Source organism: Cetorhinus maximus, chromosome 5, assembly GCF_964194155.1.
Source record: "Cetorhinus maximus chromosome 5, sCetMax3.hap1.1, whole genome shotgun sequence".
Taxonomy (NCBI): domain Eukaryota; kingdom Metazoa; phylum Chordata; class Chondrichthyes; order Lamniformes; family Cetorhinidae; genus Cetorhinus; species Cetorhinus maximus.
The window spans coordinates 169,605,530-169,631,884 of NC_135883.1; the positions used below are offsets into that span (position 1 = coordinate 169,605,530).

A 26,355-nucleotide genomic window follows, 5' to 3' on the forward strand; every position below is an offset into this window, starting at 1 on the left:
TATTCTGAGATTGTATCCCCAGGTTCTAGACACCCCAGGAAGGCAAGGAGGTTCCTCAAGGAAATTGCAACCACCAGTAAAGTGGTATTGAGCAAACTGTTGGAGCTGCGGGCTAACAAATCACCGGGTTCTGATGGACATCATCCTAAGCCTTAAAAGAAGTGTCTGGTGAGATAGTTGATGCATTGGTTTTAATTTTACAAAATTTCCTAGATTTGGGTAAGGTTCCATTAGCTTGGAAAATAGTGAATGCAACTCCTTTATTCAAAAAGGGAGACAGAAATCAGGAAGCTATAGTCCAGTTAGCTTAACATCTGTCATGCGGAAAATGTTAGAAGCTATTATTAAACATGTTATTGCAGGGCACTTAGAAAAATTCAAGGCAATCAGGTCAAATCAACATGGTTTGGTGAAAGGGAAATTATGTTTAACCAATTTACTGGAGTTCTTTGAAGGAGTCACATGTACTGTGGATACAGTGGAACCAGTGGATGTACTGTACTTAGATTTCCAGAAAGCACTTGATAAGATGCCACATGAAAGGTTATTGTGAAAAATAAAAGCACATGGTGTAGGGGGTAACATATTGGCATGGGTAGAAGATTGGCTAGCTAACAGAAAACAGACAGTAGGCATAAATGGGTCATTTTCTGGTTGGCAACATATAACAAGTATTGTGCCACAGGGATCAGTGCTGGGGACTCAACATTTCACAATTTATATAAATGACTTGGATGAAGGGACAGATGATATTGTTGCTAAATTTGCTGACAACACAAAGGTAGGTAGGAAAATAAGTTATAAAGAGGACATAAGGAGGCTACAAAGGAACATAGATAGTTAAGTGAGTGGGAAAAGATCTGGCAAATGGACTATAATGCGGGCAAACGTAAGTTTGTCTGTTTTGAAATGAAGAATAAAAAATAAGCAGATTATCTAGATGGTGAGAGATTGCAGAGCTCTGAGATTCAAAGAGATCCAGATGTCCTAGTGTATGGAACACCAAAGGCTAGTATGCAGGCACAGCAAGTAATTAGGAAAGCTAATATAATGTTATTGTTTACTGCAAGGAGAATTTAATACAAAAGTACGGTGGGGGGGGGCGTGGTTTATGCTTCAGTTGTACAGGAGCCATATCTGGAGTAATGTGTACAGTATTAGTCTCCTCATTTAAGGAAGGATGTAATTGCATTAAAAGCAGTTCAGAAAAGGTTTACTCAGCTAACACCAGCTTTTTTAAAATTTGTTCATGGGATGTGGGTGTCACTGGCTAGGCAAGCATTTATTACCCATCCCAAATTGCCCTCATTCAGAGAGTGCTTAAGAGTCAACCATGAGTCACATGTAGACCAGGTAAGGACAGCAGATTTCCTTCAAGGACATTATTGAACCAAATGGGTTTTTACAACAATTGACAACGGTTTCATAGTCATCATTAGACTTTTAATTCCAGATTTCTACTGAACTCAAATTCCACCATCTGCCACGACAGGGTTTGAGCCTAGGTTGCCAGAGAATTACTCTGGGTCTCTGAATTACTAGTCCAGCAACAATACCACTATGCCATTGCCTCTCCTATTTTATGAGGAAAGGCTGGACAGGTTAGGCTTGTATCCACTGGAGTTTAGAAGAGTAAGAGGTGCCCTGATTGAAAGCTGAGGGAATTGACAGAGTGGATGTGGAGAGGATGTTTCCTCTTGTGGGAGAATCCAGAACTAGTGATCACAGTTTAGAAATAAGGAATCACTCACTTAAGACAGAGATGAGGAGAATTTTTGTTTCTCTCAATGGGTTGTGAGTCTTTGGAACTGTGTTCTTCAAAAGGCAATGGAAGCAGATGCTGGGATTTTCCGGCCCCATCATGGCAGAACCCATTGTGGGAGATTCAGCAGCCCAGCCAAAAGTTCATTGACTTTTGGCAGGACTGGGCGATCCTGGGGCAGGTGGGGCCAGAAAATCCCGCCCAGATTATTTGAATATTTTTAAGGCAGAACTAGATAGATTCTTGATTAACAAGGGGGTGAAAGGTTAAAGAGGGCAGGCGGGAATGTGGAGTTGAGGTTACAGTCAGATCAGCCATGATCTTATTGAATAATGTAGCAGGCTCGAGGGGCCAAATGACCTACTCCTGCTTCTAAATCATATGTTTGTATGGAGTTTTGCTCAGATACTCTATTTGCAATACTTAGAGAACTATTAATATTTTCTTGGGTTCTTCCAGAGCTTTGCAGACTGAAGTACACCAGGGTTTTGTCCTCAAATTATCAGTTTCTCTATCAGCTCCTCAAGCCTTCTCTACCATTTGATAAGATCATGGCTGATCTGATTGTGGTCTCAACTTTATGTTACTGTTTACCCTTATACCCTTTTACTCCCTCAATCAAGAATCTATTTACCTCAGTCTTAAAAATATTCAATGACCCAGCCTCCACTGCTCTCTGGGGAAGAGAATCCCAAAGACCAACAATGGTCTGAGAGAAAAAAATCTCCTCATCTCTGTCATAACTGGGAGCATCCTTATTTTTGAACTGTGTCGCCTTAGTTTTAGTCTTTCCCATAAGTGGAAACATCCACTCGGCATCCACCCTGTCAATTCCCCTCAGTACCTTTTATGTTTCAATAAGATCACTTTCCATTCTTCTGAACTCCAGTGGATACTGGTCCAACCTGTCCAGCCATTTGCATAAGCTAACCCCTTCATCCCAGGAATCAGTCCAGTGAACCTTCTCTAAACTGCTTCTAATGCAATGATATCCTTTCTTAAGTCAGGGGCCAAAACTGTACACAGTAATCCAGATGTAATTTCACCAATATGGGAACATAGAAAATAGGAGCAGGAGTAGGTCATTCAGCCCTTTGAGCCTGCTCCGCCATTTAATCATGGATGATCCTCTATCTCAACACTGTATTCTAGCTCTCTCCCCATACCCCATGATGATTTTAGAGACTAGAAATCTATCTATTTCCTTCTTAAATATATTCAGTGATTTGGCCTCCACAGCCTTCTGTGGCAGAGAATTCCACAGGTTCACCACCCTCTGAGTGAAGAATTTTCTTCTCATCTCAGTCCTAAATAGCCTACCCCGTATCCTGAGATTGACCCCTTGTTTTAGACCACCCAGCCAGAGGAAAAATCCTCCCTGCATCCAGTCTGTTCACCCCTGTCAGAATTGTTGTACATTTAAATGAAATCCCCTCTCATCCTTCTAAATTCCAGTGAATTTGTTGTTAACCCAATCTCTCATCATATGGCAATCTTTCCATTTCAGGCATCAGTCCGTTGAATCTTCACTGCACTCCCCCTATGGCAAGTATATCCTTTCTTAGGTCAGGAAACCAAAATTGCACACAATACTCCAGGTGTGGCCTCACCAAGGTCCTGTACAGCTGCAGTAAAACATCCTTGCTCCTGTACTCAAATCCTCTTGCAATGAAGGCCAATTTGCCTTCTTAACTGCTTGCTGCACCTGCATGCTTGCTCTCAGTGGTATACAAGGACACCCAGGTTCCTTTGTACATAAACATTTCCCAATCTGCCATCATTTAAATAATACTCTGCCATCCTGTTTATCCTACCGAAGCGGATAACTTCACACTTGTCCATGTTATACTGCATCTGCCCGCTCACTCAACTTGTCTAAATTACCTTGAAGCCTCTTAACATCCTCCTCACCACTCGCATTCCCACCTAGTTTTGTGCCATCAGCAAATTTGGAAATATTACATTTGGTTCCCTCATCTAAATCATTGATATATATTGTGAATAGCTGGGGCCCAAGCACTGATCTCTGTGATACCCCACTAGTCACTGCCTGCCACTTCGAAGAAGACCCATTTATTCCTACTCTGTTTCCTGTCTGCTAACCAATTCTCAATCCATGCCAATATATTTCCCCTAATCCCATGTGCTTTAATTTTGCACACTTATCTCTTATGTGGGACTTTATCAAAAGCTTTCTGAAAATCCAAATACACCACATCCACTGGTTCTCCCTTATCTATTCTGCAATTATATCCTCAAAAAAACTCCAGTAGGTTTGTCAAACATGACTTCCCTTTCATAAATCCATGTTGACTTTGTCTAATTTCATTAATAATTTATCTTTATAATAGACTATTTTATTCATTCTTCAGATGTGGGCATTGCTGGGTAGGCCAGCATTTATTGCCCATTACTAGTTGGCCCTTAAGGGCATTTAAGAGTCAACTGCATTGCTGTTGGTCTGCAGTCACATGTAAGCCTGGCCAGATATACTTCTGTAAAGGACACTAGTGAACCAGATGGGTTTTTACAACAATGGCTTCATGGTCATTATCAGATTTTTAATTCCAGATTTTTATTGAATTCAAATTCCACCATCAGCTGTGGTGAGATTTGAGCCCAGGTCCCCAGAGAATTACCCTAGATCTCTGGGTTACCAATCTAGGGACAATACCACTACACCACCACCTCCCCTTTGCCTTCCACAGATGTTAGGCTAACTGGTCTGTAATTCCCTGTTTTCTCCCTTCCTCCTTTATTAAATAGTGGGGTTATATTTGCCACCCTCCAATCTGCCAGGGCTGTTCTAGCATTTACAGAATTATGGAAGATGACAACCAATGAATCCACTATTTCCATGGCCACCTCCTTTAGCATCCTGGGATGTAGATTATCAGGCTCTGGGGTTTTATCGGTTTTCAGTCCCATTAATTTCTCCAGCACTATTGTTTTAGTAATACTAATTTCCCTCAATTTCTCCTTCGCACTAGATTCTTGGTTCAGTAGCATTTCTGGGAAGTTATTTGTGTCTTCCTCCATGAGGACAGAACTAAAGTAATTGTTTAATTGCTCTACCATTTCCTTGTTCTCCATTATAAATTCTCCCGTATCGGACTGTCAGGGCCTACATTTGCCTTCACTAATCTTTTTCTTTTTACATACTTATAGAAGCTCTTACAATTCCACTTTTATGTTCCTTGCAAGTTTATTATCATACTCTATTTTTCCCCTCTTAATCAATCTCTTGATCCTCCTTTGCTGAATTCTAATTGGCTCTCAATCCTCAGGCTTGTTACTTTTTCTAACAACTTTTTGTGACTCCTCTTTGAATCTAATACCATCCTTAATTTCTTTTGTTAGCCATGGTTGGGCCACTTTTGCTGTTGTGTTTTCATACCAGAAAGGAATATATACCTGTTGCAATGCATACATTTGTTCCTTAAATATTCACCATTGTCTATCCTCCATTGTGCCTTTTAATGAAGTTCCTCAATCTATCTCAGCCAACTCACTCCTCATACCATTGTAATTTCCTTTGTTTAGGTTTAGGACCCGAGTTTCAGATTGGACTATTTCACTTTCCATCCTAATGAAGAATTTTATCATGTTATGTTCACTGTTCCCTTAAGGATCCCACACAACAAGATTATTAATTAACCCCTTCTCATTGCACAATACCAAATCTAAGATAGTCTGTTCCCTTCTCGGTTACTTGATGTACTGGTCTAAAAATCCATCTCATACACAATCTAGGAATTCATCCATCACAGTATTATTGTGAATTTGGTTTACCCAGTCATTATGTGGTTAAAGTCGCCCATGATTACTATAACACCCTTTTTACGTGCATCTCTAATTACCTGTTTAATGCCATCCCCTAACTTACCATTACTGGTTGGAGGCCTATAAACATTCCCCACTAATGTTCCCTGCCCCTTATTGTTTCTTAGCTCCACCCAGACTGATTCTGCGTCTAGATTTTCTGAGCCATTATCTTCTCCCACTATTGCACTGATTTTAACTAACAATGCCACCCCACCTCCCCCTTTTCCCCATCTTTCCTAAATATCGAGTAAGCTTGGGCATTCAGTTTCCAGCCTTGGTCACCCTGCAGTCATGTCTCCGTACAAAGCCCTGTACAACTGTAGCAAAGCTTCCAACTTTTATATTCCATTCCCCTTGCAATAGGTAGCAACATTCCATTTGCTTTCCTAAACACTTGTTTTACCTGGATATTAGCATAATGAAAAGAGAAACTTTTCATTATGTTCTTCACAGTCAGTAATTCCTATTTATCAAATCTTGTGATAATATATTTGTCAACCCCAGTCAATTTTCATCATTTGCTAAAACATAAACAGTTACATTAATCAAGCTGACAAGTATCAGTCATTTTTAAATATTAACAACATATTCATTTGTCCCTTAATCAGAACATACCTCTGAAAATAGTCCTCACATGTTTGATAGACTCTGTCATGAAAGACACCCATTGTTGCCACAAGTTGGGTTTTGACCTCGTTTGAGCAAGCAATGTAAAAGCCAGAAAGGAAATAGTTAGAGACAGCAACCAATGCCTCTCTAGGCCAGTGGCTGAACCAATCCATAGTGCAACCAGAGATCAGACCGGGGAACTTTAGTGCACGTGATCGAAACTTTTCACCAACCTAACATCAAAACAAAAGGAACAATTGGCTTAGAAATATACATACAAAACTCAAGTCATCCTACCATGATGATACTCAGAGGCAAAAATAAAAATAAATTTATCTTTTGATACAACTACCTCTGCTTGTTTCACATTAGTGAGTTCCCTGATGACATTATTATGACACTCTGTTGAAAGATCATCAACCTGAACTCTGTTGTCTTTTTCTCTCTGCAGAGATTCTGGGTTTCCAGCTTCTGTAGTACTTTGCTTTTGTATTAATGAGACATTTCCTCACTTCAAGAATGCTTGGAGGAGGCTGATAGCATTACAGTCAGCTAGGTTGGATTTGTACTGGATATAATGTTGGGGTTAAATTGGATAACCCCTGAAAATAGGTGAATAACCCATGCCTGCTCTTTAACTTGCAGGCAGCATGTAAAATTCATGCTGCCTGCCTGTTGTTCAGTGACTGCATGCATTAGCAAGAGGCCAGATAATATGATTGAAAAGAACTAATTAAAGGCAGCCTGCATCTCTGAAAGGGGAGGTGCAGTGTGGTTACAACAGATAATGGTAGCTAGGGAAATTATGTTTGCTCATTGGAGAATTTAGGACTAGAGGATATAACCTAAAATTTAAGATCAGGTTTTTCAGAAGTGAGTAGAACTTTTATATGCAAAAGATGGTAGAAGTTTGGAAACACTTCTGAAAATGGAAGTTGATATGAGATTAATAGTTCATTTAAAATCTGGGATTGATAACTTTCTGTTAACCAGGCGTAGGAAGGGATATTGGGTAAAGGCATTTATCTGGAGTTAGGTCACAAATCAGTAATGGGACAGAATTTTATAGACCCTTGCTGGCAGATTTGTAGGTGGGAGGACCTGTAAAATTCTGCGGGTGGAAATGAAAAACTAATGGCCACTTAAGGGCTGCTTCCAACCCGGCTGCAGTTTCTCTGAGGCAGGATTTTCTCCCCAAATAGGGACAGAAGGCCTTCCAGTAAATTACCTGGCTGCGGGACAAACATCTGGAGCAGCAGTGCACTCCCACTGACTTTTAAGTGTTGGAGTGGGAAACTCTGCCATCTGAATTTTTTTTTAATTCATTCATGGGATGTGGGTGATGCTGGCTAGGCCAGCATTTATTGCCATCCCTAGTTGTCCTTGAGAAGATGGTGGTGAGCTGCCTTCTTGAACTGCTGCAATCCATGTGGTGTAAGTAAAACCCACAGTGCCGTTAGGATGGGAGTTCCAGGATTTTGACCCAGCGACAGTGAAGGAACGGCGATGTATTTTCAAGTCAGGATGGTATGTGGCTTGCAGGGGAACTTCCAGGTGGTGGTGTTCCCATCTATCTGCTGCCCTTGTTCTTCTGGATGATAATTGTCGTCAGTTTGGAAGATGCTATCTAAGGGGCCTTGGTGAGTTTCTGCAGTACATCTTGTAACAAACGAATGTTTGTGGATGTGGTGCCAATCAAGCGGGCTGGCCCTGGATGATGTCGAGCTTCTTGAGTATTGTTGTAGCTGTACTTATCCAAGCAAGTGGGGAATATTCAATCACACTCCTGACTTGTGCCTTGTAGATAGTGGACAGGCTTTGGGGAGTCAGGAAGTGAGTTACTCATCACAGGATTCCTAGCCTCTGGCCTGCTCTTGTAGCCACAGCATTTGTATGGCTAGTCCAGTTCAGTTTCTGGTCAATGGTAACCACCCGGATGTTGATATTGGGGGATTCACCGATGGTAATGCCATTGAATGTCAAGGGGCGATGGTTAGATTCTCTCTTGTTAGAGATGGTCATTGCCTAGCACTTGTATGGTGTGGATGTTACTTGCCACTTGCACCCTTGCTACAGCCCAAGCTTGGATATTGTCCAGGTCTTGCTGCATTTGGGCATGAACTGCTTCAGTATCTGAAGAGTTGCGAATGGTGCTGAACATTGTGCAATCATCAGCAAACATCCCCACTTCTGACCTTATGATGGAAGGATTGATGAAGCAGCTGAAGATGGTTGGGGTTAGGACCCTACCCTGAGGAATTCCTGCAGTGATGTCCTGGAACTGAGATGATTGACCTCCAACAACCACAACCACCTTACTTTGTGCTAGGTATGACTTCAACCAGCAGAGAGATTTCCCCCCGATTCCTATTGACTCCAATTTTGCTAGGGCTCCTTGATGTCACACTTGGTCAAATGTTGCCTTGATGTCAAGGGCAGTCACTCTCACCTGCTCTCTGGAATACAGCTCTTCTGTCCCTGTTTGAAACAAGGCTGTAATGAGGTCAGGGGCTGAGTGGCCCTGGCAGAACCCAAGCTGAGCATCAGTAAGCAGATTATAGTTAAGCAAGTGCCATTTGATGGCAGGCAGGTTGGTGAGGATGAGGCCAAGTATGTTTTCTCATTGGTTCTCCACTACCTGCTGCATACACAGTGTAGCTGCTATGTCCTGTAGGACTTGGCCAGCTTGGTCAGTGGTGGTGCTATGGGAGGAGAGGGGTGGGGGTGCAGTACATGGCAATTAGCAGGAGGTTTAATTGCCTATGTTTGGCTTGATGCCATGAAACTTCATGAAGACTCCCAGGGCAACTCCATCCTGACTGTATACCACTGTGCTGCCACCTCTGCTGGGTCTGTTCTGCCAGTGGGACAGGACATATCCAGGGATGGTGATGGTGGTGCCTGGGACATTATCTGTAAGGTATAATTCCATGAGGGTAACTATGTCAGAATGAAAAATCTGCTGCTGATCTCATTATATGGTAGGACAGAATCAAATGGCCTGCTCCTCTTCCTGTGCAAGAGATGGTGAGGACAGTTTTCACTGTTTAAAAATAAGTGGTCGCCCATTTAAAACGGAGATGAGGTGAAATTTCTTCTCTCAGAGGGCCGCGAGTCTTTGGAACTCTCTTCCTGAAAAGGCAGTGGAAGCAGTGTCTTTGAATATTTTTAAGGCAGAGGTGGTTGGATTCTTGGTAAGCAAGGGAGTGATAGGTTATTGGAGGTAGGTGGTATGCAGATGTGAAGTTACTATCAGATCAGTCATGATCTTATTAAATGGCAGAGCAGGCTCAAGGGGCTGAATGGCCTACTCCTGCTCCTTGTTCGTATGTTTGTATGTTCTCCAAAGGAAATATATAAGATTAGAAATTCTACCCATGATTTCCTCAACAAATTGGAATTTAATTAATCTTTGACTGCTGATTTGATAGGTCCCTCCCAGCCATGCGACTAATAATGCCATTTGATTATCATGGACCAAACACAAAGAAAATTAAGACATACATTCATTGATATAGAACTTCTTTTTAGATAGATAACCAGATTAAAAACATAACTGACCGGAGAGAAACTGAGGACCACATGGAGATTTTTCCTGGCTCTTTTTATAAAATATTCATAAAGATTGTCAAAAGTGGGAGGGATACGAGGTGCTTCTTTCTTCATTGATGCAATCAGCGATTGAGTAATCTCATCAAGTTCATCCCGAGCAAATAAGTTTGACACCTGTCGAAAGAAACCAGACAGCAATTTAAATGTGCAATATTTCATATATGTTATTGGCTGCAACCTTGATCTGTTCAGATAGTTTATTGTCATTGGTATATATTTATTGTTCCTGGTACTGTTATTCTGCTGAATTTAATCAGACACTTTATTGCATGAAATAGTGAATATTGTTGATTTAAGTGAGTTGAATAGACATCTGGATTTACAACGTATTGTACAATAGATAGAAAAAAATGGTGGGGTATAACTATGGTGTGATCCTGGCAGGAGAATGACATAACCTGAGGCAGAAACCATTAGATTCTGCACAATTTAAAATAAGTAAATGTTGCTGTTGGGGATGGGGTTTACTTCTTATGCCCATCCCAATTCTATAGTTGGTGATTTCAATTTCACCAAGTTCCTTTCTCCCATTCACGTCCTGATTTGCAGTTATTACTGGAACGTTTTTTGGTCGATGAGGGTAATGCAGTTGATGTGGTGTACATGGACTTTGAAAAGGCATTTGAAACAGTGTCACACAACCGACTTGTGAGAAATGTTATTGCTCAGGGAATAAAAGGGACAGTAGCTACATGGATACAAAATTGGCTGAAGAATAGGAAGCAGAGTGTAATGGTCAATGGATATTTTTCGGGATAGAGGAAAGTTTGTAGTAGAGTTCCCCAGGGGTCAGTATTGGGACCCTTGCCATTCCTGATATATATTAATAATCTAGATCTTGGTGTGCAGGGGACTATTTCAAAGTTTGTGGATGATACAAAACTTGGAAGCATTGTAAACTGCGAGACAGTATAGAACTTCAAAAGGACAGAGACAAGTTTATGGAGTGGGCAGATAGGTGGCAGATGAAGTTCAATGCGGATAAGTGTGAGGTGATGCATTTTGGTCAGAAGAACATGGAAAGACAATATAAAATAAGGGGTGAAATTTTGAAGGGGGTGCAGGAGTAGAAAGACTTAGGTGTATATGTACATGGATCATTGAAGGTGGCAGGACAGGTGGAGAGAGCAGTTAATAAAGCATATACTATCCTGGGCTTTATTAATAGGGGCATAGAGTACAAGAGCATGGAGATTATGCTGAATTTATATAAGACAATCGTTAGACCTCAGCTGGAATATTGTGTGTAGTTCTGGGCACCATATTATAGGAAGGGTGTGAACACATTGGAGAGAGTGCAGAAGAGGTCAACATGAATGGTTCCAGGGATAAGAAATGTCAGCTATGAGGATAGATTACAGAGGTTAGGACTGTTCTCCTTGGAGAGAAGAAGGCTGAAAGGCATGAGACCAATTTTTGGCCTTTCCACCATATAGTCCGCTCACACCCACCATGATGCAGACCACCAACTGGAGTGGATGATTCTGCCCTTTGTTTTCCTTTAGTTGGCCAATTGTCCATCCATGCTCATAGCTTACCACCAACCCCATGAGCTCTTATCTTGGGCTGTAACTTTTTATATGAGAGTTCAAAACAAAATGAGAAGGGTGAGCTCCATGAGTTCAAAATAGAGTGAGGTGAGAGGTCCAGGAGTTCAAAACAGTGAGAGAGGGTAAAGGTTCGAGAGCCTCAACACAGAGTGAGAGTGGAGAGGTCCGAGAGTTCAAAACAGCGTGAGAGGGGTGAGGCCCAAGAGCTCAAAACAGTGTGAGGAGAAGAGATCTGAGAATTCAAAACAGCATGAGAGGGGAGACATCTGAGAGCTTCATAACAGCCAGAGGGGAAAAGGTCCCAGAGCTTCAAAACAGGGTTATTTTTATTCATTCATGGGATGTGGGCATCGCTGGCTAGGCCAGCATTTATAGCCCATCTCTAATTTCCTTTGAGAAGGTGATAGTGAGCTGCCTTCTTGAACCACTGCAGACAATGTGGTGTAGGTACACCAACAGTGCTGTTAGGGAGGGAGTTCCAGGATTTTGACCCAGCGAAGGTGAAAGAACAGCAATATATTTCCAAGTCAGAATGGTAGTGCCACTGTGCGTCGGTGGTGGAGGGAGTGAAGGTTTGTGGAAGGGGTGTCAATCAAGTGAGCTGCTTTGTCCTGGATGGTGTGGAGCATCTTGAATGTTGTTGGAGCTGCACTCATCCAGGCAAGTGGAGAGTATTTCATCACACATCATCAGCTGAGGGAGGGCAGTACGTGGTAATCAGCAGGAGGTTTCCTTGCCCATGTTTGACCTGATGCCATGAGATTTCATGGGGTCCGGGGTCAATGTTAAGGACTCCCAGGGCAACTCCCTCCCAGTTGTATAGCACTGTGCTGCCACCTCTGCTTGGCCTGTCCTGGCAGGGCATACACAGGGATGGTGATGGTGGCGTCTGGAACATTATCTGTCAGATATGATTCCGTGAGTATGATGATGTCAGGCTGTTGCTTGACTAGTCTGTGAGAAAGCACTACCAATTTTGGCACTAGCCCCCAGATATTAGTAAGGAGGACTTTGCAGGGTCGACAGGGTTGAGTTTGCCTTTGTCATTTCCGGTGCCTAGGTTGGTCTGTCCAATTTTATTCCTTTTTTGAGATTTTGCAGCAGCTTGATACAACTGAATGGCTTGCTAGGCCATTTAAGAGTCAACCACATTGCTGTGGGTCAGGACCAGGTAAAGGCAGCAGGTTTCCTTAGTGAAGCACATGGGTTTTTACAACAATCGAAAATGTTTTTGTGGTCATTGAATTCAAATTCCACCATCTGTTGTGGTGGGATTCGAACCTGGACCCCCAGAGCATTCCCCTGGGTTTCCTGGATTACTAGTCCGGCAACAATACCAAGACGCCATCGCCTTCCTCTTAGAGCAATACATTCTGTAACAAACCAGGGGTGAGGCTATTTTGGACTTGGTAATGTGTGATGAGACAGGATTAATTAATGACCTCATAGTCAAGGATCCTCGAGGCATGAGTGATCCTAACTTGATAGAATCTTACATTCAGTTTGAGTGTGAGACATATGGGTCCATAACTAGTGTCTTAACGTGGATAAATGTGAGGTTATCGACTTTGGTAGCAAAAACAGGGAGGCATATTATTATCTAAATGAAATTGAGAGAGCGGACTGTGCAATGAAAGGATTCGAGCACAGGAGCAAGGATGTCTTGCTGCAATTATACAGGGCCTTGGTGAGACCACACCTGGAACATTGTGTGCAGTTTTGGTCTCCTTATCTGAGAAAGGTTGTTGTTGCTATAGAGGGAGTGCAGCGAAGGGTTACCAGACTGATTCCTAGGATGGCGGGACTGATATATGAGGAGAGATTGAGTTGGTTAGGATTATATCTGCTGGAGTTCAGAAGAATGAGAGGAGATCTCATAGAAACATATAAAATTCTAACAGGACTAGACAGAGTAGATGCAGGAAGGATGTTCCCGATGGTGGGGGAGTCCAGAACCAGGGGTCACAGTCTGAAGATATAGGGTAGACTATTTAGGACTGAGATGAGGAGAAATTTCTTCACCCAGAGAGTGGTGAGCCTGTGGAATTCGCTACCACAGAAAATAGTCAAGGCCAAAACATTGTATGTTTTCAAGAAGGAGTTAGATATAGCTCCTGGGGTGAAAGGGATCAAAGGATATGGGGAGAAAGCGGGAGCAGGCTATTGAATTGGATGATCAGCCATGATCATGATGAATGGTGGAGCAGGCTCGAAGGGCCGAATGGCCTACTCCTGCTCCTATTTTCTATGTTTCTATGTCTTAAACTTAAATAAAGACAATTGCAAGACAGGTTTGGGTGAAGTGGATTGGATAAATAATTTAAAAAGAAATATGGTAGAGAAGGTGAGGTCAGAGTGACTGCCTTTGATATCAAGGCAGCAGTTGGCCGAGTGTGGCATCTAGAAACTGGTGTCAGTGGGAATCAGTGGGAAAATGCTTGGCTGGTTGGAGTCATACCTAGCACAAAGGAAGATGGTTGTGGTTGTTGGAAATCAATCATCTCAGTTCCAGGACCTCACTGCAGCTGTTCCTCAGGCTAATGTCCTAGGCACAGCCATCTTCAGCTGCTTCATCAATGACTTTTCTTCCATCATAAGGTCAGAAGTAGGAATGTTCACTGATAATTGCACAATGTTCAGCACCTAGCGTGACTCCTCAGATACTGAGGCAGTCCATGTACAAATGCAGTAAGACCTGGACAATATCCAGGCTTAGGTTTACAAATGGCAAGTAACATTTGCGTCACACAATTGCCAGGCAATGACCTCCCTTTGACATTTATGGCATTATCATCGCTGTATCCCCCACTATCAACATTCAGGGGGTTACCATTGACCAGGAACTAAACTGGACTAGCCACTAAATACTGTGACCACAAAAGCAGGCCAGAAGCTAGGAATCTTGAGGCTCATAACTCACCTCCTGACTCCACAAAGCCTCTCCACCATCTACAAGGCACAAGTCTGGAGTGTGATAGAACACTCTCCACTTGCCTGGATTAGTGCAGCTCCAGCAACACCCAAGAAGTTTGACACCATCCAGGACAAAGCAGCCAATTTGATTGGTACCCCATCCTCAAACATTCACTCCCTCTCCCTCCACCACCGACGCACAGTAGGAGCAATGTGTACCATCTACAAGATGTGCTGTAGGAACTCACAGAGCCTCCTTATGCAGCACCTTCTAAACCCATGGCCACTACCATCTAGAAGGACAAGGGCAGCAGATACATGGAAACATCACCACCTGGAAGTTCCCGTCCAAGCCACTGACTATCCTGACTTGGAAATATATTGCTGTTCCTTCACTGTCACTGTGTTAAAATCCTGCAACTCCCTCCCTAATAACACTCTGGGTGTTGTAAAGAATCTGTTTTTATTTTTCTTTAAAATTGGACTGTGGCTTTAAAAGCTACCATGGCTGCAGTTGAAAGACATGTTCACTGGAATAGGATGAGGAATATCTACAATGTTGCTACCCTGGAACAGAGTGCGCCATAAAAGTACAGGATGGTGCTGGAAAGGAGTCTTAGACTAAGGTGAACCGCCTGACAACAGCATTTTAATTGGCTCCTCACCAGGTGACCAGGGTTTTGTGTGGTAACAGTGCAGGCAGAACAGCTTTTAACCTGCAAAGAGGGAAGACCTAAAACCTTTCTCTCCTGGGTGTGTAAGATTCCACTAATTCTGCCATTGTTGTTAGCTGGCTATTCCTCACATCTCTGTAACGTGCTTTCTCTGAAAGCCCCTGTCAAGAGGAAAAAGGGAAAAATCACCAGTAGAGACATTGAAAAGCAAGTTATTCAACCAGTGAACCACAGGCTGAAAGTGCTGGGAGACCACCTTGTGTCATCAACAAAAAGCTACAAGGAATTTAGAAGACATTAATCAAAATCAACCCATCTAATCCTGTACTCCAGATTTGTGCTATTGAACTGTTTTATCTTATGCTTAAAATCCATGTTTTATGTGTCTTATGTCTGTGTGTTTGTGTACAAGGGTTTAAGAAGAGGGAGAGTTTAAGTTATAGAGTTAGAAGTTAGCAGTTCATATTTCTTTCTTTTGTCACTAACATAATAAACAGTTATTTATTTATTAGGTTTACAAACCTGGTGTTTGTATTCTGTTAACCTAAATGAAACAGTTAGGTAGAATTGGGGCAATCTGGTAGTTTGGTCAAACTTTTCACATTTGTTGCAGCTCAGGGGCTTGATATTACAGTGCACTATCCTCAGTGAGTCGTGACAATGTACCTGCACCACATGGGTTGCAGTGGTCCAAGAAGGCAGCTCACCACCAGTTTCACGAGAGCATTTAGGATTGGGCAATAAATGCTGGCCTAGCCAGCCAAGCCAACATCCCTTGAAAAAAAATGCCATGAACAAAGGCAGTTCCTATATGAAAATGATGGCTGGACAATGGGCATGTAATCGGTGCATCTGAGCTTACCTTAAGTGACTGTATGAGAATTGTTCATAGAAAGTTAGTGATTATCCTGATGCTGCCGCACTGCAGTGTGTTCTTTTGTATATTATACTTATTGCAAACCACGTTGGAGTCTTTTCACCCAAATGCACTTTGCAATTGTCTTTGTTTTATGACTGTGAGGTTTTGATAAAAGTATGAATCATTGTTGAACACCAAAGCCCTTCATGCCTTCCTGCAACGTTATTTCGTCTCTGCTTTTAAGGCTCAGCATTACTCCTTTAGGTCCCACTCTACCTATGTATGACACTGAGCGATGCAAGTTGGTTCCATGAGTGTGTGATGTCAGAGGTGTGTGCTCACCCTGATGAAGCCGTCCAACCTGTGAGGATGTTATTTTGCTCCTGAATGGCTGCCTAGCAATGCTTGATGCAGCTCCCTTTTGAGGTGACAGAACACCAATCAATGTGGGATTTCATTACATGACTGAGCAATCTTTTAGGGTCCATAGCAAGGATTGACCTTTGTGAGATGGACAGTTTCGAGGACTGTAATGGTAGAAAAGAAATATTCCAGCACATCTCCTGAGTACTCATCAGTATCCATGAAGGGAATAAGTTATCATTGACTGATGTGTCAAAACTGACTGGGCCACATCTCTCCCAGATACCAAGTCAATGCAGGACATAAACTTAGAAAGCTTCTGATGAATTCAGTCTAATAAATGTTTGTCAATAATCCACGATGGTCCTGCTGAACCACAATGGTAACATAACTCACAGGTTTGTGCCCATGCTGTCATGTTTCAGATCATTGCGTCCTGATGTCTGATTGCATCTTGGAGCTCAGTATCAAGATGCAGCCTGTGCATTAATCACTCTATGGTTGAAAGGACTGTGCTATGTGTAGTTGCTTAAGAATGTATGCTAGTGGAATGCTTATCCCATTACGCAGTGGCCATATGCTCCCTAGACTACTGTGCCTTCCAAGGATGATCCAATTGTTAGGGCTGAAGGTGACTTATGTTTCCTCTGTTACTATTTTCAAATTAATGACATTTCATGAGATGTTGGAGATCACTGTCTGTTCAAATGCCCCTGGCAGCATGGCCTCAGCCCCAGGGGACAGTCTGTGACTCCTCCTTGTATATTCTCATAACTCTTGCCCCAGGACAATCTTTCACTATTCCACTGTGTTCCTTTCAGTTATGCCCCTGTCTTCCCCACTTCCACCACACCCCAGTCCTGTCTCCATCTTCTCCGTCCCTGCTGGTCTTGCCTCCCATGCCCAGCCTTGGCACAACTTGTGAAAGAAGCACCCAAAATCTCACAGCAACACTGTTAAAGGAAGGTGAAAGAAGTGTCTAACTATTTCAAAGTTGTTGATGAAGTAAAGCTCGCCAGATGCACGCTACTTATATATGGCCAGGAAACAGATGGGGGCATATTGAACACTGATGGGGCACTTAATTTGGAGGAAGAACATAATTCCAGTGAGTTGGCCTTTTGATGAACATTTATGAGCTGCAAATGTGGTTCCTGATGTAAGTAGTGGGATTGTCGACCTGCCTTTAACCCACCATGAGAAAAGGGGAACAAAATTCCAAACTAATTTCCTGCCAGCAGGAAAGTGACTTTGGAAATCACACCAAATTTAGTGCTCCACCCGCCATGATTCCCACTGCTGGCAGGAGCAGAAAATCCCACCCAGAGTGACTATTTCCTCTGCTGTGGAACTTCAGGACAATGGCTGTTTGGAAGTGGAGGGAGCTGGGAGTGGCGGGGGTGCATTTGGGTGTGGATAACCTTAAATTTGGAGATAGGCCATTTAGAAGAGAAACCAGGAAGCACGTTTTTCACATAAAAGATAGTGGAAATCTTGAACTCCCTCCCTCAAATAGTAGTCAATGCTGGATTAATTGAATTTCAAGACCGAGATTGATAAACTTTTGAGAGGAAATTATATCTAAAGATATGGAACAAAGACAGGTAAATGAATTTGAGGTACAGATCATCCATGATCTAAGTGAATGGTGAAACAGGTTCGAACTGAAGAGACAGGATGGAATGGCAGACACTATTCCTGCTATTTGTAGAGACTAGGACTAGGTAGCACAGTCAAAGAATTAGAGCTAGACCTTTCAGGAGACACTTCTTCAAGCAAGGATTGTGGAAGTTTGGAACTCTCTTTTGCAAACAGTAACTGATGCTAGATTAATTGTTAATTTTAAAACTGAGTTTGATAGATCTTTGTTAGTCAAAGTATCAGGAGGTGTGGGACAAAGATAGATATATTGTGTTAGTTAGCAAATCTGCCATAATCCCATTGAATCGTGGAACAGTCTTGCGAGGAGAGTCAAACAAAAATAGTCAAAAGTGTCAAGCCAGAGAAGGTGGTGATTATAATAGGCAGCTTTGCGAGTTACTGGACAAAAAAAATGAATAAAAAGCAAAGGCGCCATTAGATGCATTAGACCCAAAGACGCAGATCAGAGGCTAGGAGGCGAGTAACTCACCTCCTGATTCCTAAAGCCTGTCCACCATCTACAAGGCACAAGTCAGGAGTGTGATGGAACACTCTCCACTTGCCTGGATGAGTGCAGTTCCAAGAACACTCAGGAAGCTTGATATTGTCCAGGACAAAGCAGCCTGCTTGAATGGCACCCCATCCACAAACATTCACTCCCTCCACCAAAGACTCACAGTAGCAGCAGTGTTTACCATCTACAAGAAGCACTGCAGCAACTCACTGAGGCACCTTAGACAGTATCATACAAACCCATGAACTCTGCCACATAGAAGGACAAGGGTAAAAAATACTTGGAAACACCACCAACTGCAAGTTCCCTTCCAAGCCACAAACTATTCTGACTTTGAAATATATCGCCATTCCCTAATTGTTGCTGGGTCAAAATCATGGAGCTCCCTTCCTAACAACACTGTGCTTGTACCGACACCACATGGGCTGCAGTGGTTCAAGAAGGCAGCTCACCAGCAGCTTCTCAAGGGCAACTAGGGATGAGCAATAAATGCTGGCCTAGTCAGTGATGCCCACATCCCATTAATGAATAAAAAAATTGCTCCGTGCATTCCTACCATAACTCATCTTCGTGGGCGGAGCTTCGGAAAAGTGTGCAAAAGTGCAAAAGAGCAATACTCATCCCAGGTACTATGGAAGAAGGGAGGTTAAAGGGGTATTGTCGGAATGTCCACAAAATTCCCCAGTTTGAATTGGGACGCAGCTGACCTAATGTTCGAATTCAAAATGTTTGAACAGTGTACAGAGCTATGGTTTCTTTATTCAGGTTTGTACGAAACACACAAACAAGTCATAAAAATACACTTGACAATTGTAAATGAAGGTCTACATGGGCTGAACATGTCAACATTAACCGAAGAAGAGCTGGGTCTCCAAAAGGTATGGAGGAGAATTTTCTCCCCGTCGGCTGGGAGCGGGCATGGGCGGGCCAATTATGATCCGCCCAGCGTGACGTTTACCCAGTAGCGCTCAGCGCTACCTGTGTGGGCAGGGGGAGGAGGGAGAGTCGGGGCCTGCGCTCTTTCGCACGAGTGCAAAAGAGCGCAGAAATCTCCCTGAGGCATGGAGCTGACTCAGGGAGATTAAGTTCAGTTTTAAAGTTGGAAAAAAATTTAAAAATTAAAAATATTCAGACATGTCCCCTCATGTGGCAGTATCACATGAGCTGGGACATGTTTAGGAATTTTCATAAATTTTTTTATTTAATGAATAAAACCTTCATGAAACCTCATCCCGCCCGCGGATCAGGTTTCATGAAAAATGTGAAGGCTGCCTGGGCTCTTCGCCTGCCCGACGACCTCAAGGTTGGATGGGCAGATTTCTCAATAGGGTTCACAGAATCACACAGTGCAGAAGAGGTCCTTTGGCCCATCGAGTCTGCACCGACATGTGAGAAACATCTGACCTACCTACCTAATCCCATTTACCAGCACTTGGCCCATAGCCTTGAATGTTATGACGTGCCAAGTGCCAAGGGTTAATTGTTTTATTAATGGCCTTAACAGGCCTTTGACAGTTTGGCGGGTGCGCAGCCGACTCCGGTGCATGCCCGCAAGATCATAATGACACGCGGTGACATAGGGATGTATGCCCGACGTCACCGCGTGTGATATGACACGTCAAGAATCGGGGCCCACCCCCGCACACCGAACAGAAGATTCTGCCCATGGACTACATTGGATGACCAGTTCAGAATCAGGTTAAAATTCCGTCATCATCAACTCGAGTTCATGTCAATTTGACACCAGCCTATAGAATCCATAGACCACTCTGTCAGCAGATGCAGAGAAAAGGGTACTTATTGGGATTTTTGAAACACAGAGCCAGCAGACAGAATTGTTGAGCTGGTGATCGCATCCACACCCATTGAAACATCCCAGAGGTATCTGCTAGACAAGCCCAAAATGCATAGCAGCAAAAAGCTGTTCAAGGGTGGATGTAAGTATGAAGCAATCCGCACAAGTTGACAAAGTTTACAGGTCCTAAGTGTTAGGGGGAAATTAAATAAATATATAATTAAAAAATAAAAAGAAGCACACAGTAAGAATTTTTTGAACATACTTAAAATCTCCAAGCAGCCATGGATGCTAAACCTATTTACAGCTGAGGGTAAGCAGATGAACATTGCACACAAAGGGGCTTTGAGTTCTGTGTGATTTACACAGTTTCAAGAGATGAGCTAATGTCCAGGCACTGGCAGAACCATTCAAGTGGTGCAATGGTGCATTGAAACCATGACAGCTGGACTGGAGATAAAACATAACATAAAGTTAGATTAGGTATACTCCTCTCTCAGATAGGGACGGGGCAGATGGTTTAGCTTAGATATGGGAGGACATACAAAGACAAAGAGAGGGCTTTGATGAAACACAAACAGTTCTGAGTTATGAGAATCAAGGTCTTTGCGTACATGTTTTCATTTTGATTGGATAATATAATTATGTATACACCCTTTAGAATAATTGGTTAGCAGAATCACATGTTTATGTACTCAATAGGATAGTTTTAACATGGTACTTGTGTGTCGGTCACCGATTGGACGTAATCAAATGTACTCAAATGTATTGTGATAAGAAAATGTACAAAAGTAGTGAACTGTAATCAATCAGAGAGCTGCTGGGTCTTCCTTCTTAGGAATGATTGCGGCTCCCTTGCATATGCTTGAATAAAACCAGTTAAAGGAAGCCTGAGTCTCTGTGGTCGCTGTGTGATTAGAGAATATAACTTCTCCTCTTCAACTGGCCTAGTTGGTAGTTGTTGGATTGGAGGGTGTGCCCTTCTTCAATTGTCGTCAGAAACAGGATTTTCCCGGACCTCTGTGAAGGTGGAACAATGATCAGATGAGTATTTTCCTTTTGAAAGATACTCTCCGGTTGTTCGCGTCAGACTAGAACAGAGGTCTAATAGGGCGAATCCGAACGTTTAGGCCAGCGAGACTCAGGTGGATAGTTGTGGGGCAAACGCGTCCTGGTTGTTGTGGGGCGAACGAGTCCTGTTTATTGTGGGGTGGTTGAGTCCCAGGAGCTCGGGGGAACTGTGGGTCCCTGTTTTAGTGTGGGTGTGTGTGTATGGATAGGGCCGAAAAGGCTGAACTCGAGTTCGTTGCAGAATGGGGAGATGAAGGAACCATGTCTCGCATAAAAAGCTGATCAGCAAAATGAACCAACAAGGTTGGACCTGAAATGTCCCCTACTGAATTTTTGTAATTTAAATGAAAGGAATTGATCTAAGTTTCAAGAGCTGTTTGTGCTGAGGAGAGAGAGAGAGAGAACGGGGGAACCCCTAAGGGGATTAATGAGCAGTGACAGGCAGCAGCAGAGAAAATGTGAGCTTCAGTCAGTTTGATAGTTTGATTGTCCCTATAGGTGGAGCCTCCAAGATCCCTTTATTCCCCCCACTGCTACTTGAAGCTTTGTTTAGAGTTAAGTTCAATATTATAGGAATATAAATACATACCTTTATATATGTGTTTGTTTGTGTGCAAGGAAGCATTTGTGTGTGAGCTTTAATGTGTTTTCTTCCCTGAATTGTCTTTTGTGTGTGTAGATGAGCACTTTAGAGTCAAAAGCCCCATATTAGATTAAAGGAAAAGTTCATTCAAACATTCCAAAGTTTTGAGTATAAGGTTTGAGTTGAGATTTCTGGCAAAAATCGCAATTTGAAGGTAGTGTAAAGATAAAACAGGGCTTGCCTTTGTTTGAGATGAACCAACCCTTGTACCACCCCCTTGCAGACTAGTAGGGAATAACCCTCATCACCAGCTTCCAAGCTGATTGGGATTAATACATACGAGTTGGTGTTCTAAAATTCTGAGGGAAAAAAAATTACCTGAAATTCAGAAGGATTCTAGGAAAACCAAAAGACATAAACACACGGTCTAGGTGTTCCCAATGGATAAAAAGGGGTTTCTTTTGAAGGGATGAATTAAATATTAAAGGAAATCTGCATTCCAAAAGCACTGTAATTTGAATTTGGGACAATCTTGAGAGGTAAAGTGCAATGTAATTTAACAGGTTACTTTGTATAACGGGGATGATATCTAAAGATAAAGAATGTGTCAATAAATATATGGGACTTCTAATCTGGATACAAATCATTACACATGAAAAAGAAGTTGTTTTAATTTTGATATTGTAAATTACAGTTCTTACAAAGTTTAAAATTTTGAGGTTTGGTTCTTGATAAGGTTCTCAAAAGGGAATTTACATTTTAAAAGGTTTGACAACAACTAACATGAATTCAAATGCTGCAAGCTTTTGTATTTGTAAGTCTGTTCCCAAAATGTGAAGTTAAGCTCAAGACCTTGACAAAGTTTGGCAGAAATCCAATTTTTGGCCGAGTTAATGAATCTGGGATAATGCTAAAGAAAAGGTCAGACATAATTTAGTGGGTTACTTTTGAGACAATAAGATGTTGTTTGAGAAGAAGATAAGGAAGCAAAACATGTCAATGGCTGATTTCTGTTTTAAAACTGTTATGAGGATACTTTATTGGACAGTAAAATCTCTCCAGACAACCTGAATGAGAAAGATGTTGCATGTGTAAAATGGTATGAGGAATGTAGAGAAAGAGGACATAATGTACAAATGGCTTTAAGGGAAATGAATTTGATAATCTAGCCATCAACTGAGACATTGGAGCCGCACAGGGGAAGATAAGCAAAGATCTAGAGAAGAGATCCCCGTTGACATGGAATAGTTAATATGGCCTAAAGAGTAAGGAAACATTTTAAACGATCAAGACAATAGAGAAACTGACCTCAAGAGAATCTTTGGATGATCGTGGTCAGGGAAAAAAAAACCTTAGAGGTAAAACTATTCAGTATCTGTAGTTGAGGCAAATGAAGGGTAAGGAGAAATAATACTTAACAATTTACCACAAGATAGATACAGATAAAGAGAAAGCTGGGAAAAGGCTAAATAGGTGTATTACTGACTATATTAATGTGCCTGCAAGCTACAAAGAGTAAGACCACAGGATTAACACCTTGATGACAGGCAGAGTTAAGCTGCTCCAAGAGAGAACTGCCACTGGAAATGAAGATAGTGAGCCATTGAAAGATATGATAAGAAGGTGCATTGTAGAGTTGTGTAGACAGCTTAAGGAATTGAGGTCCGACATGAGACAGCAGCAGGAGATAGTAAACTGGAAGGAGTGGGGGTGCCTACCCAGATGGATTCAGATCAGGGAACTCATTTACAGGGAGAGTCATTAAAAAATGTGTAAACTTATGGAGATTAAACATAAATTCCATATTCCTTACCACCCCCAGAGTTCAGGGATGGTGGAAAGGATGAACTGAACTTTAAAAACATCAATAGCCAAAGCAATTCAGAAGACAGGGAACAGCTGGGCCACCATATTGCCCAACATTCTGATGCGCCTTAGGGCTACCAGGTTCACCCCATTGAATTGATAACAGGAAGGGCCATGCAATTACCCGAAGGGATTATAGTAGGAGGAGGGCATGTAGGGCCACTGAAAGGAAGAATTGGGGACTACGTAAGGAAATTAAGTAAGCAATTACATGAGTTGAGAGAGGAGGTTAGGGACTGACAGGTGATTAAGGATATGGAAACAGGCAAATCCAAAGAGCAACAACGGACCCTCAAGTGGGGAATAAGGTGATGGTCAGGGTGAGCCCTGAGCGAACTGGGTTTGCCCCAGGTTGCATGGACCATATGAGGTAATTATGACAGGTGAATCATGCGCACTTGTAGATATGAAAATGGGAAATAAATGAAGGCATTACACACAGTTAAAGATATATGATGAATCACCTAGCAGTTACCCGGGCAACGGGAGCCAATGTTAATGTTTCCACAGGTCCGTGACCCTGGCTATGGGCGTGTCAGCGCTGGCATGGGAAGCACCAATGGTCAAAGTCAATAATGACACCTGCCTTCACCCTGGGCAGTACGTATTACTTCCCCAAGGAGTAAGCGGGGAATGGATAAGAAAGCCCAACACCTGGATTACGGATCAAGTCACTACATGGACACATCAAATGAACACTTGGAAACAGGACCCCCACATGCGATCACACAAAAAGTTGTAAGAGTACTTTACATTTAACAGCACCAGGGCAGCCAGTCCAGCTAACACCACTTGAGTGTAACAACGAGAACTGAATTGGGTTGGTGATATGGGGGATGTAGAACGTACCCGCCCCCTACCAGTTGTTCATCAACAAGCATTTGGATGTATCAAGAGATTAATGTGACCGCCGGATGGACAGACCTACTTCCCTTTGGGAACCGGGTCTTGAGGGACAATATTGTCAAGGAAACATGTAAATATGTAATAGGTAGGCATGATTGTTATGATACACAATGTTTTACTTTGACTACATGTGGCTATCAAAGACCCACTCAATGTCCAGATGTCGTAAGTCCCCCCCCCCCCCCCCACCCCCTCCGGATGGGATAGTCAGGCTAGGAAAGTCAAAACCACTATTACATGATGTAACTATGGTCTCTCTGGAAGTGACATACAATGTCTCAGGACCCCTGTCAGTGTTACATACCACTTGTCACAGCCACCAGAATTCCATAAAATGGGCTAGAAGCCAACTGAAGAGAATAGTCAATGACTATAAATTTTGAATCGTTCCGGGAATTAGAGCAAAAGCACAGGTTAGGTTAAAAAAAAGTATACTAGGAGACATCAGAGGGCTATTTGGGAGTGCCAATTCCATACTTAACTCAGGTCAGATCAATGACTTAAACGATTATGCCTCCTGGGTGGCTGTTGAGATCGCCTGAGGACTGCATTACAGTGTGAGACAGGGTATTCCCTGATATCCGTGGAGCTACAAGGAGAAGGTCTGCTACGGATTCTTAGGCAGACTACAGATGGGATAATAGACACAGCCGAATCACAAGCCACAGGGAGGGCATGCGATATGCTAGCACGAGATCTAATTGATGGGGTAAAATCCGACATTGAAGATATCAGGTTCGGAACAATTCCTGAACACATGTTCGAGTCAGTTTACCAATTAAACCTCATAAATTTACGCAAGGAGCGGCAGGAATTGGTAATTACACAACCTCAAGGTGGAGGAGAGGATGGAGTTATAAAATTTATCATGGCCATTCCCCGAGAACATCATCCAAATGGGGCTTTCCTGAACAGCTATAGGTTCAAGTCCCTAGGAGTAGATAAAGGGGGGATGGTATTCTGCGTAGGGCTACGTGGATATACATCCTATGTAAAAGGCATGGTACTGATGAGTACTAGAGATTGCTGTTCAGAATCAAGAAATTACATTGTGTGCTCATATCAAATGCTGAAGGTATTTACAAACACAAGCAAAGTTACATCCACCACTTTACCGATTCAGGAAGCATTTAATGCAACGGTGCTTCCTCAACTCAATGCCTGAGTTCCTTTATGGGGACTTACTTTGTGCTACCAACATAAAACCTGGAAAGGGACTCTCCAGGCACAGACAGCAACAAACCAAAGGTGCGCATCAATTCCCTGACATATGCATACTCCAAGGGAGGAGACAGGAGAAGGGAAAGTTAGGTTGTACAACCAGGTGGTTCAGGATTCCTCTGGTGGTCTGAACGACTGGCCACCTGAAGGACCAGAAGAGGAATTCTCAACTTAAGGTATGGCCAGCTTGGGCTTTACCAAGGGCCAAAACTGTTAGAGGGAAATTAAATATATATATTATAAAAAAAATAAAAAAGAAGCGCACAGTAAGAATTTACTGAACATACTTAAAATCTCCATGCAGCCATGGATGCTAAACCTATTGACAGCTGAGGGTAAGCAGATGGACATTGCACACAAAGGGGCTTTGAGTTCTGTGTGATATACACAGTTTCAAGAGATGAGCTAATGTCCAGGCACTGGCAGAACCATTCAAGTGGTGCAATGGTGTGTTGAAGCCTTGAGAGCTGGACTGGAGATAAAACATAACATAAAGTTAGATTAGGTATACTCCTCTCTCAGATAGGGACGGGGCAGATGGTTTAGCTTAGATATGGGAGGACATACAAAGACAAAGAGAGGGCTTTGATG

At 42.6% G+C, this 26,355-nt stretch overlaps 1 protein-coding gene across 1 annotated transcript in view; it reads right to left on the minus strand.

The window, feature by feature from the left end:
- The window catches only part of LOC144681152 (dynein axonemal heavy chain 8-like), a 1,929,890-nt gene that overhangs the window by 452,241 nt on the left and 1,451,294 nt on the right, over positions 1 to 26,355 (minus strand). Inside the window, exons 61-62 of the mRNA XM_078542879.1 lie at positions 9,758 to 9,922; positions 6,203 to 6,429 (exon numbers count right to left, since the gene is read on the minus strand). Coding sequence (XP_078399005.1) covers positions 6,203 to 6,429; positions 9,758 to 9,922 — 392 coding nt within the window. The remainder of the gene's footprint in view (positions 1 to 6,202; positions 6,430 to 9,757; positions 9,923 to 26,355) is intronic.